This window comes from Triturus cristatus, chromosome 8, assembly GCF_964204655.1.
Source record: "Triturus cristatus chromosome 8, aTriCri1.1, whole genome shotgun sequence".
NCBI classification, from domain to species: Eukaryota; Metazoa; Chordata; class Amphibia; order Caudata; family Salamandridae; genus Triturus; species Triturus cristatus.
Genome location: NC_140591.1, coordinates 836,801,011 through 836,817,636, shown reverse-complemented (window position 1 = coordinate 836,817,636; position 16,626 = coordinate 836,801,011). Strand labels below are relative to the sequence as shown.

General features: G+C 39.2%; 1 protein-coding gene across 1 annotated transcript in view; it reads right to left on the bottom strand.

The window, feature by feature from the left end:
* PROZ (protein Z, vitamin K dependent plasma glycoprotein) overlaps positions 1 to 16,626 on the bottom strand; it is a 219,946-nt gene that overhangs the window by 101,709 nt on the left and 101,611 nt on the right. The window contains exon 5 of the mRNA XM_085622318.1: positions 11,783 to 11,914. Coding sequence (XP_085478444.1) covers positions 11,783 to 11,914 — 132 coding nt within the window. The remainder of the gene's footprint in view (positions 1 to 11,782; positions 11,915 to 16,626) is intronic.

Sequence of the window (16,626 nt, the reverse complement as noted above, 5' to 3'; positions counted from 1 at the left end):
GATGAACTAGAGATTGCTAGATCAGCTTCTGAGTGCGTATGCCCTATCTTGTTGCGGTAGCCAGTCGCAAACTCACAGCACCCAGATATCTAAGTCTCATCTACTAGTCTAAAATTAAATAGGTAACACCACAGTCTACAAATTGTGAATCAAAAGGAATAACAAGAAGGAAAGAAATAAAGAAAAAATGGGTTTCAAGGCTTTCTAGGACTTGCTCCAAAAAGTCAGCAACACAGGATCACTAAATTAAAGTGTCACAACATTTACAGGGCAAGCTCTAACAGAGATTAAAGAACTCAACCCAACAGAAGTAATCAGTGCCCCTAACATCAGGCATGGACAATTTGCAGTGACTCTAAAAGCAACAAATAGTATTAGGTGTAACAAGCTCTGATGCACTGGACTGAAGTTTGTTATGGGAGCTACAGAGTGTGTAGCTAAGAGCCCCCAAGTGCATCATACTCACCTAAAGTGATCCTCAAAATGGCACCTCAACCTTCTCTGTTATCTCATGTATATGCCCACTGCAGGATTACAATAGAGAACTGAAGGTACAAATCCCAAAACATCTGTCAGAAATGGCTACCTTCCAATATACTCTCACAATGACTAATTTCCAAAACTTTAATTTGAATGCATGGCATCCAGATGTTCTCTCTTTCTGTCTCACGATGATGGCCGCAACTGATCAGCGAACTCCAACTTCCCACTATGTGGGCACACTAAGGAAACATTCTTGCCACTGATCTATGCAGCAAACTGTTTCTCTCTACCTTAAAGTGATCAACTGTAGGGGTCACTGGTTACCAAAACCTTAGCAACTTTAAGTCAATGGAAGCAGGAAACCTAATTCTCTTTGCCTATGGATTCTAACTATATATTTGAAGCAAATGTGTTACATCCCTGTTATTCTATTGTCATTGCTGTTTTAATTATATATTGCCCTTTTAATTGTACTGTGTATTTTCAATTATGGCACATGTTACGGTTACATCACTTGGAATGTGAGTACCTGAGATTCTGGCTGAACTGCTGGTGTGGAAGTACTGTGCTCTACTTATATTAAATTGGATTTATCTATTTACCTGGATCTTCAGCTATTGATTTGGAACTTTACACTGGCGACGAGGGACACTGTACCTGCTACTTTCTTGAGCACAGGAGCTGTACTATACATTTTGGGATTTTTTTTTTTAATTGTTTCACTTCTTGGACCTGGAATTTATGCTTCATGTGGATAATCTGGAAATATTATCCACCACCGTGTTTTTCTCGGTTTTCTACGAGACACAGGAACGTTGCTACATAATTTTAAACACTTTCAACTATTGGACAACATTGGCATCATTTGAAAATCGAGATACCTGTTCATTTTCATTGCATCATTGGTGGAGTAGACGCGCTTCGCGCGCGCATCGCCATTGTTCATTGCGTCCTGTTGCTGAGTCTTCGTTAAGACGCCTGGATCGTACACAGCGTCATCACACAAAGACACGTTGGAGAAAATTTCATTCGTCCAAGTGCGTTTCCGTGGATACGCACCACAACAAACTGACGTCCTGCAAACGCGTATTACTCGTCATCACGCTAGATCGCGTTGAATGTCATTTTCTCTCTCCTGTGTGAGTTGCCGTGGATACGCACCACAACAAATTGGCATATTGCAGACGCACGGAGAAAAGCGAATCTTTCGCATTCTGGATGCGCCTAAGAAGAATTATATTTTCCTGCTCTTCATTAAAAAAGAACTCATTTTGTGCATTTCGCTGATCTGCACAGCTTTCAGTTCTCATGCACAATGAGGTATTTATAATAACCAAAGTTTTACTTCTGTACACATCGCTGATGTGCACAGCTTTTGATCATCCTGGACAAGAATAATTTTACATCAATTTTAAATTCATGATTGTGCACATCACTGATGCACACAGTTTCTCTTGTTTGACTAGACTATACTAGTAGTGAATTTTATTACATTGTGTTTAATTGTAAAATTTCTAAGTACTACTTATTAAGATTATATTGCTCTTTTATTTTCTCTTTTTTTTGTTCTCTTTCTATTTTTATTTTTCTCTGTGTAACGTTAAAATTAGACAACATGCAATTTAACCCACCTTCAAAATTCTTGCAATCTAAAGGTGATCCTTCTATTCCATGGTGTAGATGGAAAGAGGAATTTTTAACATACATGAAAGCAATTGATGGTGAGAGAATGGGTAATAAAAGAAAAAAAAGTATTTTCTTACATTGTTTAGGTTCAGAGGGGAAAGCTGTATTTAGGACGTTACCTGTTGCACTTGGAGAATTTAGTACATTTGAGGAAGCACTTATGCGTATGGAAACTCGATTTAAACCCACGACTAGCATAGCACTCAATAGGTATACATTTTATACTAGGGCCCAAAGGGAATTTGAAACATTTGTTGATTTTTTAACTGGTCTTAGGAGTCTAGTAGTCTCTTGCAATGTTGGTGATCTTGCTGACGAAATGATTAGAGATCAAATTATTGTGAACGTAAGAAGTAAGAAAACACAAGAGCAGTTGTTGATATTAGGCAACCCAAACTTACATGACACTATAGCAACTGAAAAAGCTTTTGAACAATCTGACAAGTGGAGGAAAACTATTGATGATGTTAACTCCAAAGGAGACAGTAATAAATGTGTAGACGAGGTTTGTGTTGTGCAAATGACTTATTTTGCTAAGATTCATCAACCGGGAATTAAAGACATCAGAAATGTTGTTTGTTTTAGATGTGGAAGTACTAGTCATGTTGTGTCTTTTAAGTTGTGTCCTGCCATAGGAAAAGAATGTATAAAATGTGGTAGGATAGGACATTTTGCTAAAGCGTGCAGAGATGACCGTAGAAGAACCATTGATACTCGTAAAAACGTCAACTCCCTAAGCAATGATGTTTCTACTGTGAGGGGTTTCAACCACCCTGAGGGAAATCAGGAAGGTGAAAAAGGGATTGTTGTTTCTATTGTTGATGTATGCTCCCTGGGTGATAGTCTAAGTTCACCTAAATGCGAAGTTAAGTTTTGAAATGAGGTTCTAGAGCTTATGGCAGATTCAGGGTCGCCCTGGACTATTATTACTGAAGTCTACTTCAATGAGAAATTTGGTAATGTCATGTCTGTAAAGGATCCATCCCCTCCTGACATTATAGCTCAAAGTTTTGATGGATCTGTAATTGATGTAGAAGGTTATGTTGCCTCAGAAGTGGAATTCAAAGGGAGGTCTGCTTTCAAAAAAATGTATGTTGCTAAAAAAGGTGTTAATGTTTTAGCTTGGCGTGATCAATGGAGGTTAGGGATCATTCTCAATCCTCGTAACAAAGAGCCGGTTATGGTTGTTGAAGGATGTGATGAAAAGGGCATTGTAGTGAAAGGTGATGGCTTTGATACCATTGGAAAAGAATTCCCAGAGGTTTTTACAGATTCGTTAGGGAAACTAAAAGGTTTCACACATGAGATTAAACTTAAGAAGGGAGCATCTCCTGTTAGGCAAAAACTCAGAAATGTTCCCATCAATGTTAGAGATGAACTAGCTCCACTCTTGAAATATATGTTGGATGAAGGAGTTATTGAGGAGGTGGAATCGTCGGAGTGGGTTTCTCCGATTGTTTTAGCACGACAATCTGACAAATCTTTGAGGTTATGTGTGGACCTTCGTGCACTTAATGCAAATATTCTAATCGATTGTCACCCTCTGCCAAATATCAATGAGGTAGTGTGCATGTTAGGAGGTGCTACTGTGTTTTCCACTTTGGACCTTAGGTCAGCCTATTATCAAATTGAGTTGACCAAGGATTCTTGCCAATTGACAGCCTTCATTACACCACAAGGTCTTTTCCAATTCAAGAGGATGCCATTTGGCCTAGCATCTGCGGCATCTGTATTTCAGAGATCAAAGTGTCACCTTTTCAGACATATGGATTCGTGTGTGAAATATTTCCAAAACAACATTTTAATTTACTCACCTGATCAAGCATCTCATCTGGAACATCTAAAGAAAGTGTGTAAGACACTTAAAGAATTTGGTCTCACCTTGAAGAAAAACAAATGCAAGTTATTCCAAAAATAGATATATACCATGGAGTCTGCATTAGCTCGGTTAAGAGGGAGCCGCTCCATAAGCAAACATGAAAAAAATTGGGGAACCTTTATGGTATGAGGCGGGGTTGTTTCTGTTGTTTGTGTTTTTTTTTTTATTTTTTTTTTTTTTGTTCCTCCTGCTCTTACTGCTCCAGGTTTTTATTTAATGCTGAGAATATAGTGTAATTTTTTCCGATTATAGACGCTAACTGATGTAAGTATGTATATTTGTGTTTTTTTTCTGTCTGCCTGTTCAATAAAAAAAATTAAAAAAAAAAAAAAAGCAAGTTATTCCAAAAATCTGTTGAATATCTTGGTCACACTGTTTCAAAAGAAGGTGTCATTCCCAAAAACACTGATTGATGCTATTCTCAGAGCACCATCCCCAGACTCTAAAGAGAAACTCCTTTCCTTTTCAGGTTTGTGTGAGTATTATAGTAAATTCATAAACAAAATTGCCTCTAAGATGGAACCCCTAAGAGAGCTAACAAGGAAAAATATTGAATTTGTTTGGGGGAAAAGACAGCAAGAAGTCTTTGAAAATATTAAGACATAAATGATTACTGCTCCCACTCTTAAACCATATTGTGTTGGAAAAACATGTGTACTTACCGTTGATGCAAGTTTATACGGACTTGGTTATGTGTTGTCCCAATGTGCTGGGAAAGATGAATGGAATGTGGCGTTCGCCTCTCGGATGTTAAATGAAACAGAAAGATGTTATGCAGTGATTGAGAGAGAATTACTAGCATGTATCTGGGGTGTAGAACATTTTAGGAACTACATTTGGGGCGCTCGATTTATTTTGAAAACTGATCATAAACCTTTTATTCCTATTTTGTCTCCTGGTGGAGGTCTAAATGCCACAGCCAGAATAGCTAGGTTAATGTCGAGGCTGCAGGAGTATACCTTTTCTGTTGAATATGTTCCGGGAAAAGTTAATGTCACTGCTGACTGTTTGTCACGCCTTCCTTGTGATGCTAGTGATACTACAGATAAGGAGGAAATTGTTGCTAAATTCCTGAAGTTTTTTCAGGAAGATTCAGTACTATTACAGAGGAAGTATGGATAAAGGCCATGAGTGATGATAATCTTTTACAGTAAGTTGTTAAGTATAACAAGCTTGGTTGGCCTTCCAAGAAAGACATTACTGATGAGTTATTCTCGTATTTGAAGGTTTCGGATGAGATTTTTGTAGAAAATTGTTTCATTTTTAGACAAGGGAAGTGTATTCCGCCAGTATCGTTGCGTGATTCAATTTTGTCATTGAGTCATGAAAGCCATTTAGGAATGTCTTCAATGAAAAGGCTTATAAGGTCGATATTTTGGTGGCCCAGTATAGACAGATTTGTTGATAGAATGGTGAGAGAGTGCCCGGATTGTGTGTGCAGTGAGAAATCTCTCAAGTGCAATCCTGCTCCTCTTATTCCTGTTAAGTGGCCTGATCATCCATGGCAAAAGCTTGGAATAGACATTGCTGGTCCTTTTAATTTTTTACCACAGGATTGCAGATTCGCATTAGTAATGGTTGATTACCACTCTAAATGGCCGGAGGTGAAATTAGTTCCACATGTTACTACTAGTAGTGTTGTTCTTTTCCTAAAAGAAGCTTTTGCCAGAGAAGGGAGTCCTGAAGTACTTATATCAGATAATGGAGTAGAGTTTAAGTCTCATGAGATGTTGGAATTTTTAAAGCTCCATAATATTCGTCATGTTACCACATCTCTTTATGAACCTCAAGGGAATGGTCAGGTAGAAAGGTTTAATAGAGTTCTCAAGCAGGACATTATTTGGGCACGTAATTTTGGTACTGATTGGAAGGACAGATTGAGGGAGAAGTTATGGTTGTACCGTATATTTCCACATTCGACAACAGAAGTTTCACCATTTTGTTTACTTAGAGGAAGGGAACCTGCATCAAATTTATGTCCGTGGTGGTTTAAGAAGGTTGTTAAAGTTCAGTTCTCTGGATTAGACAAGGAAGGTTTAGCCAGTAGAAGTGATGAAAAACAACAGAAAAGTAAAAATCTGTATGACCTTCGCATGAGAGTTAAGATACCTCAATTTGTTGTTGGGGAATTTGTAAGGATACGCAAACCAGGTATTCTTTCGAAAGGTTGTAATGAATACAGTAGGCCTGTAAAAATTGTTAAAGTCAATCGCAATAGCGTTGTCACTCAAGATGGTCAAGTTTGGAATGTAAGACGTGTTTCCAAATGTACCATGTTTCATTCTCAATGATTTTAAGGGGGAAGATGTGTTACATCCCTGTTATTCTATTGTCATTGCTGTTTTAATTATATATTGCCCTTTTAATTGTACTGTGTATTTTCAATTATGGCACATGTCACAGTTACGGTTACATCACTTGGAATGTGAGTACCTGAGATTCTGGCTGAACTGTTGGTGTGGAAGTACTGTGCTCTACTTATATTAAATTGGATTTATCTATGTACCTGGATCTTCAGCTTTTGATTTGGAACTTTACAAAATCTGCTAGTATTCAAACAATATTACAAGTGTTATTGTTGTGGGCCCACTCTGTAGCACCTCACGCTTATGGCATGGTAGATAATTAGGGTCCAATAGTGCTAAAAGTTTTTGATTCTGTATTTGCAAATTGGTATTTCCCAAATAAAGAATCACAAACTAAGATGTGCATACCTTAGATATTTTTATTTGTGATTTCTAAGCATTCAATATTTGTATATTGTGATTATCAATTTTTGAATCACATTTGGTGCAAAGTTTGAGTCAAAATTAGAAGAAAAGAGAAATTAGAAGAGGCCTTTTAATGTTATCACAGTCTGGAAGTGATTTGTAGGTAAAACTGAGGTGGACTGAGGAGTTGTGTGCGAAGTAGCTGGGTTGCTTGAAAGGATTACAGGACTTTGGATATGGCCACTAAAGTTGATGGGTGCAGAGCGGAAGATGAAAAAAAAGTACATGAAAAATCTTTCATGAAGAGCTGGAGGTTTTAGTTGAAGAGTGTGTTGAAATAGTGACACACTATTTGGCAGATTCTCACTTAGTGTACCAGAAGTTAGCAGACCATGCATCTGTAAAGGGACTCAAAAAAGAATAAATGAAGTTGGAGTTTCCAGTCACTGCATCAATGAAATTCTGAAAAGTGTGGTACAACATTAGCTTAAGATTGTGTTGCTAGAAGGAGGCAGATGGGAATGTAGGGGTTTTCTCAACACAGTCACTATAAACACCACTTAAGGAGGCCATAAAATGCATCAACCGTTGCCCCTGAGGAGGTTGGCAGAGTGGTTGATATAGACACATCACAGCACCACCAGCAAATATGTATCTGTACTATTCATCCCCATTACTCCATATTGTAGGTTTGACATGAAGTGAGAGTTTGAAGTGAGTGTTAACAGTACCCAATGAATTGTTATGGCTACTGCGTTAGCAAATTTTTGTGTCACTTGAAAAATACTTTATGAGAAACATAATACTGTTAAGTTTTATTCTATGTTATGTAATTTTAGATGTACTTTTAAAAGTAGATTACTCCAACCTACGTTAATTTCTGCAAGAGTTATGCTAAAAACAAAAAGTGTCTCCTAAGCTGAAAGTAACATGCACTGTACTTACACAATCCCTCTTCCACAGATGTCATCCATGAAGATGGTGATGAAGGTTGGGAAGAGGAAATGTGACAGAGGAAGCTCATCATGATCTAGAGAGTGGGTAAACATCTGCTGCTGTAACTCTTATACCAACACCACCAAGAGACTTCATAAGGGAAGAAGACAATCCAAACAGTCTCAGAAAACATCTGTAAGTGACAGACCCTAACACAGACGCACAACTGTTAGAAAACGTCTATCTCACCTAGGACTTAGATTACGCACAACTCCCATACTCTATTGAAGAGTAGGTGTGAGTCATGAAGCATCGAGGGGGAAACCCCACAATATGTGAATTTCTTAATTCAGAAAAATCCATGCTGGCTTTGCAGCTCAACCAGTTGTCAGCCATGGATGAATTGAGATCTAAGCATTATGATTTGAGAAGTGACCTAAAGGTAGTAATCAGTATATTTTAGTAAAATCATGGACATTCTGTCTGAAGCCATAAAGACACATTGCACTGTTCTGGCCACTGAAAGCAGAAAAGGGAAACACCAAAAACACATGCTAGAGAGTATAAGCAACTATGTGAGGTCAGTATATAGACTAGCCTCAACCACAACCATCCTATCTCGGTGCACCATCAATATCCAAAGTGAGATGGTAAACTGCTGGTTAAGGTACAAGTTGCCCCTGCTTTGGAGGCACTTCATAACATCCAAATGGCATTTAGTTTACTGAGTACACCTGCACAGAAAAGTAAAGAGACATTCACAATCAGCTGCGGTCCATGCAGGTAACAGCGGTGGGGCTTTTGGACGATGCAGTTGGAAGATTAAATAAATAATTAATTTTCCCTTAGCATCGTCCCTCGAAATTCCCCCTTACACGGCCCCACCGCTGTTACCTGCACGGACCGCGGCTGTTTACAATAAGTAGTGCATATGTGTCAGAGACCCAAAGTGTTGGATGGACTAGAGCTCACAGTGAGGGGTAAAACAACATTTTTTTTGTTAAGTTGTATTTTCTTTATCATAGTACCCTCAGAGTATTCATCATAGTGTTCTTCCCTAAAGAGGCTGATGTTATGTTGTCAAATCTTACACCTTCAAATAAAAGGCTGACATAATGTTACTGCAGCAAAAGCTGTGTATGTGTATTCTTTGAGTTCTGCTACATTTATTGATTCTTAAATAAGAAATGGTTAGGAGCGATTTCTGTCCAGTACTTGCTGCCCTCAGCAGTCATTGCTTCACCCTGTAGTGGGTTGGGGTTGGAGGTGCATCATTTTCATCAGAGATTCACTCATCAGGCACTATGGGAAGGCCTTTCCTGAAAGCAATGTTGTGTAAAACTGCACAGGAGGCAACTATTTTGCATGAGGTCTGCTTTGCTGGGTGGACAATGGTATTGACTTTAAGCAGTGTAAAAGCACATCCCAATGCTGAAAGTGTGCATCTTTGTGCTACATCATACTTTCTCTCACAGGTATTGTATTCATTTAGGTATAGAATGAGTATAGGGTCAAACTGAGACAGAAAATAGGCACGATCACTAAAATAAAAGTGGCCCCCACAAGCAAATTAACAGCTTAATAAGTGCCCCACATGTGCAAATTGGGAACTTTTGAGCTTGTTATGACATGTGGTATAGTTTTTCAAGGTATGGGAGACTGCATGCATATGTGCTTGCTCCAGGCAATGTTTGTGATATCATCAGAAAATTGACCGTAAAAAGGTGGCCCACTAGACCACAAAACAGGCTCACAAACCTTCCAAAAACCGGCCCACACACTGACCTATCAGATCAATCCATCCGGCACTGTCTGATTGCCCTACAGGTCAGTCTGAACCTAAATGAGTACCCATGGCCTGAAAGCGTATGTGCTATCACCTGCAATAGTAATGTAGTACCTGTTGTAAATGTCACATTTTACATGACTGGAGGAGAAAACCTTTAGCTCAGTGGTTACCTACTGAACAGGTAGCTGTCTCTAAAGTTATCTCTGGACTGATGGCTATACAGTCCACAGATACTGAATATGTAAGAGTCATGGGTACTTCATGAATATCTAGCAATAATTTTAGTGAACAAATGGAGTGCATTACACACAAACTAATCACAGAACAACCCACCGGTCCAGAGACAAAGTCTGTGGGAAAAATGTACAATATCAATTTTGCCAAGGAGGGATACCCTTTTTAAGGACAGTTCCCCTCAGACACCAGTGGTGTCATGATTCATCATAGGGGTACCTCCTCATGTCAAGAACCTAGTCTTGACGCAGGCTACAAACCCCTCGCTGCGAGGGAGGAGGTCAGGGATGTTTTCCATAAGTTAGGAGTGTTATTCCAAAACCCTATGTAAGCGTGGTGTGCGGTGAGTGAAGTGCAGTGCTCATATAGAAGTGAATTCAAACTGGCTCCGGGCTAAGCTGCCAACAATTTCGTATTCAGCTACCCTGTGGCAAGATTAAAAACAGCAAATCTGATAATGAAACTGTTGAAATTAGAGACAGCTACATTAAGGTGTGATCAACATGTTTCGGCCTTGGGACCTTTCATAGCGTCATGGCCTTCATCAGGATCAACAAAACAGCTACTGCAAACAGTTAGTGAATAGACAAAAAATGTGTACGTGGAAATAGAAACAACGGTGTAGAATACTGAACCACAAATCCTGTCGTTCAGTAGATTCATCGATGGGACAAAACTTAGGACACTAACCACATCTGTCCTGGGCCACTTGGCCAAAGGTACATACCCCGACCAACCACTCGACATGAGCAAGGGGTCCACGGTCATTTGCCCACCAGGCAGGAGCAAGTGCATTACACACGACCTGAATGTTTAGGGAATGTAAATATTTCCAGTAGCGCTAGAGGTATTCCGTCGCAGGGGGTGGGTGTATCAGGACATATCCTATATAAAATTCAATCACATGATAAAAATGTGCTAATATACAGAATTGTACCTTTGTATCTTTTACTTCTTGGCCTGTATTTGAGATGTGATTAAATTTTATTGACACCACTATAATTCATCAAAGTATGGAAAAGCTTTTATAGCACACTTTGTGATATTTCTCCTGGTGTTATTACAATCAACTGACAGCAGCCAGATGGCAGGAGGAGCAGTGAACTTATTACCTGCACACGTGGGTATGGCCACACTCTTTTGGGTAGTTGGGCCCATTAATAGATATCACTCATCAATGAAGGCCTATATAACCTGGCTGCTGAACCTGTGTCCCGCTCCTCTATCTGGTCAAATATTGTGATCCTGACCCTAAAAGACCCTTTTTGGCGCCTCCTTCTTCTCTGTTGCATTGCCAACAGCCTCATCCTTTTGGCTGCCAGGTTTATTGGTACCACTTTGGGAGGAAAAAAAAGCTACGCTCATCCTTTTGTAATTCGTACCTGATTAAAACTTGCTTCCATTTGGTGTTCATTTGGAAGTGCTAAACCACTGCTTTCCGATCATTCTCAATTGGTGAACACTTAGTATAAAACTTTTGTTAGTCCATATTTGGGAATTGCAGTAAGGAAAGAGCTATTTCAATTCACAAAACTATAATTTGCTAATTGTTTCATTCAGTGTGCAAATTTAGGAAATAGACCAATGTACACATTTAGTAGTGGCAAACCAGTTTGTGATTGCTTTGTATCTTGCTAAACATTAGTACATATGGCCCTTACAGTGTTGATTGTGCCATATTCATTCTCCCATCTTTGTATGGGAGTAGGGCACAGTATAAAGTAATGGGAAAGAAATTATTGCAAATCCCCAGCTCTGTTTAAACCAGATGCAGACCACAAGGAACACCACAAAGTCTGTTATGCCTGCATGCCCATGCACTATGGTTTTACAATTTTAACATAAACGTTCAAGTCATCAAAGCAGTTTGCTCACTTCTGAATACTTTGTGTAATTTTATTTGTTTGTTTTTGTTTTAATGATACAAAACAAGACAGTAGCATCAAGATCGGCATTACTACAAACAAAACAATCTTCACTGTCATCACTTCCTGCTATACCGGTATGCCCACCCCTCCCTCTCCCCCTCATGGCTTTGATTACAGGTCACTACTAAATACTTACCTGTTGGAATACAAGACTTATCATCCTTCCCCAGGTCATACCCTTCTGCGCAAGAGCAATAGTAGGTGTCGTACCCTGGTGTGCAGAAATGTTGGCATCCATCACTCATTTGGGGGTAGCATTCATTATTAGCTGCACATAAAAAATTGACAAGTCTTAGTTTTGTAGAAACATGTATCGCAAATTACGTGCATTATTTTCGGTGTGCATATAGTATTTCCTGTAAATCTGCAACCGTAAACCATATGAGCAAAGGGAATATAGAAAACACAGTTGTGATTAGTCCTCAAAGTATATGTGGCAGGCAGTTTAAGTCAGGGAACGTTACTTACATTAGGCCTGAGTAAAGAAAAGCCACTGCTCAAATTAAGTAATGCATTTAACCTTGTTTTTGTCTGTTTGGACATTCCTAATAACATTATTTCTTGGGGAAGTGAGAATGCCTGTTGTATCATTAAAAGATGTTTGAATGAGGCCTGCTTGCCGTCAGGTAGTAACTTTATCTGCTAAAAAATAACAGCTTTACCAGTCTTAGTTGTCCATTGAGGGGGGACGTCTCCTCGGCAGCCAACATGGCATGGAGAAGATAGGGCTTTTTTCCACGCAACAAAGGTAAACTAGTCACAAGCAGGCCTGCCAGTATGTGGCTCGAATGGTTTCTGTTAGTTAGCAGGACGAGATTCCTGTTTGAAGGCTCAGTTTAATAAGCTATTTAATACCAAGTAAAGCCAAACTTTACACCATAGGTTTCCTGTCCTTAAAAGCCTCGCCATGCGGACAAATCTCAGGCATAAACTGCCTTCAAAGGGCATCCAAGACTAGTTATATTCTGAGCACAACAGAGAACCCAGAAGGTGGGGTTACAATGTGTCTTCTCCTTTGAGTACATGGTGGATTGTGTGCTATGACCACCAATAGACACAGAAAAACCCTGACCAAACAGGTCAATGAAGTTTGGTGATGTAGTTAAGGTTTTAGATCGGGCAGCTCCTACACAGGTAGGGTGTTAGCACACTTTACGATGAACAGACAAGATAAAGAGGCACTTCCGAAGCATTAAATGAAAAATAGTTAGCAAGTGACCAATATCCAGGTAAAAGCAAGGCCCATGATGTTTAAAGACTGGAGGTGACAAAGGTCTGTTAAGATTCATTCTTGACTGCCCAAAGAACTGGTGACTTCTCCTAGTAGGCATGGAGCATCCGTGAACAGGATAGTGTACATGAAAGGTGGTAAGTGTCTACTTAAGAGAGTTCCAGTTAGGAGGAAAATCCACAGAGGTAAAAAAAAACTATTGGTAATCTGGCAGTGCCTAATTGAAGATGAGGATTTATTTTGCGTAGATAAACCAGGCCCCATGCTCCATTTGACATCTTGACTGGAGGAGAGCCAGGCTAAGAAATCCACAAAAAGAAGTCAAATGCAATCCAGCTACAAAAAGCAAAAATCAAAAAAAAAAATAGCAAGGAACACAATGAAAAATAGTTGAGACACAACTTACCTTGTGATTGCTTTCTTTATATGTGATTCTGACATGAACTGGCATAAATGGAAAGACACATGCTTCCTCTTGGATTGGGAATCTCCAGTACAGTGTTCTGGAGAGTCCACAGTCTTTGTAAGGGAAGTTCATAGGCTTGTCTAAGTTTCTTCTTTCATAACCATGGTGTTGGCTAAAAATGTGAAGAAAAAGACCACTACCTATCACCTACCTATACGTTCGCTGTTTTTGTTGAGCAAACCTCTCGTTCTAGCGCTGAAATGCCTTCGGGTTGTCGTGCGCTCTATAAATCTCATAGCATAGCATTATTCTTTATGGACAATACTATATTTTTGTGTGATTATATTACTTCTCTTTTCGTAAAAGATAAGTACTGTGCTGGACATTTGCTAATTGTGCCTATTGTGTGATTACTTGAATTTTGAATTTTTGCATCCACATTATCTCCATGAGAAAAATGTTAATACTTACCCTCACTACTCAGAGTCAAATGTAGTAGGGGTTTGCGTGGCCCTCTTTGCAGCGCCATAGTATAGCAGACCCCAGGGCACCAGAGGTAAATGATCCCACTGCGAAGGTTGAGGCCAAAGAAACCCTGTTTGGTTTATGCCATCCATAAATGAGTTCTGACAGCGGCCAAAGTAGTTTTACTCCCAAAAGGTGTCACCCATTAGTTCTGAAGATTGGTATAGAAGTAACCCAATTTGGTTAAGGCCAGCAGGCATAATTCATTTTGGGTATTTGGTAATTGCCAAAGCTAGTCCTTGCAAGGAATAGAACACTTCAGAGAAAACTTGTATTGCTGTTTAATGCTATGAGAGCATCCCAAACTCGAGGTACCATTCAGTGAACAGTACAACGTTTCTATCTTTGACAATTGCAGAAAACAGTGCAACAGTGTCAGGAATTCTACAATACAGTATGAGAAAGCAGGATTGTAGGTCCATACGCTGGTATCTTTCTAAGAGAGTGTACAGAACTTGTAATCCGTAGGTCTCAGTTGAATGGGTGTTTTGGAACGTTTTTTGTAGCCTCTAAGCAAGACTTTCTAAGCCGGTTCCATAGCAACATTAAAGTACAATGGAAATGTTCCAAATTGGTTTTTGTTGTAATGATCCCCAATGAGATCATCATGGATAAACGAACCAACAGAACAAGCTGAATTACACACAACTGCTGAAAGTGGATTTACAAGTTAACTTTGAATTCTTTGGTATTAAAGCAAACACATTCTGGCCTGTGGTACCGCAAGGCATTTCTAGACATCCATGTTGGATGGATTTCAACAGCTTGGGGAAGTCAGATAGTCCCTAGCAACATCGACTACAGAGATATTGCCAGCATCTGGGCATCAAAACATTACTTTACTTAGCAAATATAAAACATTGCCCCAGACCAGAGAACACCATCCATAGATGACTGAGTATCTGTTTCCTTTAGTGCAGTACCAGTTTCAAACTATGCTTCAACCACGTCTTTAGCAACCATTGACTCAGTGCTACAAGCCTCAAACCTCCGAAGGTCAGAGTCTCTCTTATAACCCAATGCCCCGGGTGTGTAAAGTACAAACGCAAGTGTATATTACAATGAGTAAAGACAGTATTCATTATTTCTTATTACTTTTTTGAATCAGGTCCAGTGGTTCAATCACTGTTCCCATCACTGCCGGAGCAGCGTAATTTTGCCTCCACCCAGTCATGTTTGACTAGGCCACATGTATGTTTACGTATGGCCTCATGTACTCGTGTGATGTAGTCTTATTAAGGTAATGTAGTAAACATAAACAGTAACAGAAAGTGCATCTACTGTGTAATCTCAACATTTATATGAGTGTGTATATTAACGTTTTCCCTTATAGTAACAGCAGGTTTCAGTTCGCACATACATTTACATTTGTGCAGTTTGAATAACATAGTAATTCTTATATGTATACGTATTTCTTAACATAATACTCTCCATTTATTTTATAATTGAAAGTCTATCCATTTGAATAGTGATTTACATTTATATCTTACCTGTATATATATCGCTAATCTGTGTTTAAATGTGTATTGAGATGCTTGCTGTACTAAGTTGACCAAAGGCCTTAAACACTGGGCTTTCTTAATGTCTAACTTTTAATGTGAATGCTGACTTTGAATGCAATGTTTTTCTCTCCTCTGCAAGTGCAGTTGCATGAGCTAATGGTTAAAGAAAGGCACATTGTGTGAAAGAGATAGTGAAGCTCAAAAAGAGTGTCTTTTGGCAGTCATAACAAGATTTAATGAATGAAGGGAGAACTACTGTCCGAGAGGAATAGGGAGACGGGACAAATCCAAGTACATTCTACTGTGTGGACCAAACAAAAGAAATCTTGAGTCCAGTTGCCAAGTTTTGTTGTTTGAAGGTGGAAATTAATGAGACATGTGATATATGAGTCTCAAAGTTTCTGTTGTAGGATTAAGAGGATTACACTTTAGCTTTGTTCAGATTTCCTTTAGACACTCAATTGTGTGGCTTTATGCTATACAATATTCTTTCCCTTTAGAGAACTTTGTTTCACATCCTTTGAAAAGCAGCTTGAGAATTCCTCATTTGCTTTCCGTTATTGAGGATACATTTTGTACGTCATTTCGGATATCCCTAAGTGAATCTATATTTTTATACTATGTTTCCGCGACAGATTTAAATCAGATTGGCTTTAAATTTGTAGTATCCATACTTAATCACACCAGTCAGATCGGAGCTTTACTGTGTGGCCAAATGGGCTACATTGTAATTGTTAAATTGTAGTTGATGCTAACTCCTTCTATTTCTCAGGCACCTAAAACCTTCCATCGCAGGGGGGCAGGAAGAAGAAGGACTTCATGTTCTATGCGTTCTCACTGCCTTCCTAACATAATTTCCTTGTTTCTCTGTATATTGCTTCAGTGGCTGAGTCCTTAGCCCCATAAAGTACCCTGCCTCAGTGCCAATCAGCTTTATAACCAACAGAGGTAAAAGTACTCTACTCAAAATATAAGCTGTATTAGCTCAGTGCCTACTTTATAAAGCTCGCTAGAGGCAGCTGGAGCTGACTGACCGAGCTATTGCAATTTATACAGAGAAGGGGCTAAGGAACAGGCCCTTCAGCCACTGGTTGTTATAAGTTTCATTCACATATTGATATACACATTCATCAGTCACTGGTTGATTGTAATTGTCAAGTATCACATATTATGCTAGTATTGGAGATGCTTATTTGGGATTTGCTACTTCATTGGCGCTGCATATTAAAAATGTAGGTGTCCTTATAGCAGCGGTGTTTCACCAGACACTATTGCAAGTAGCTAGTACTGGATACTTGGCTGAAGTTGGTGCACTG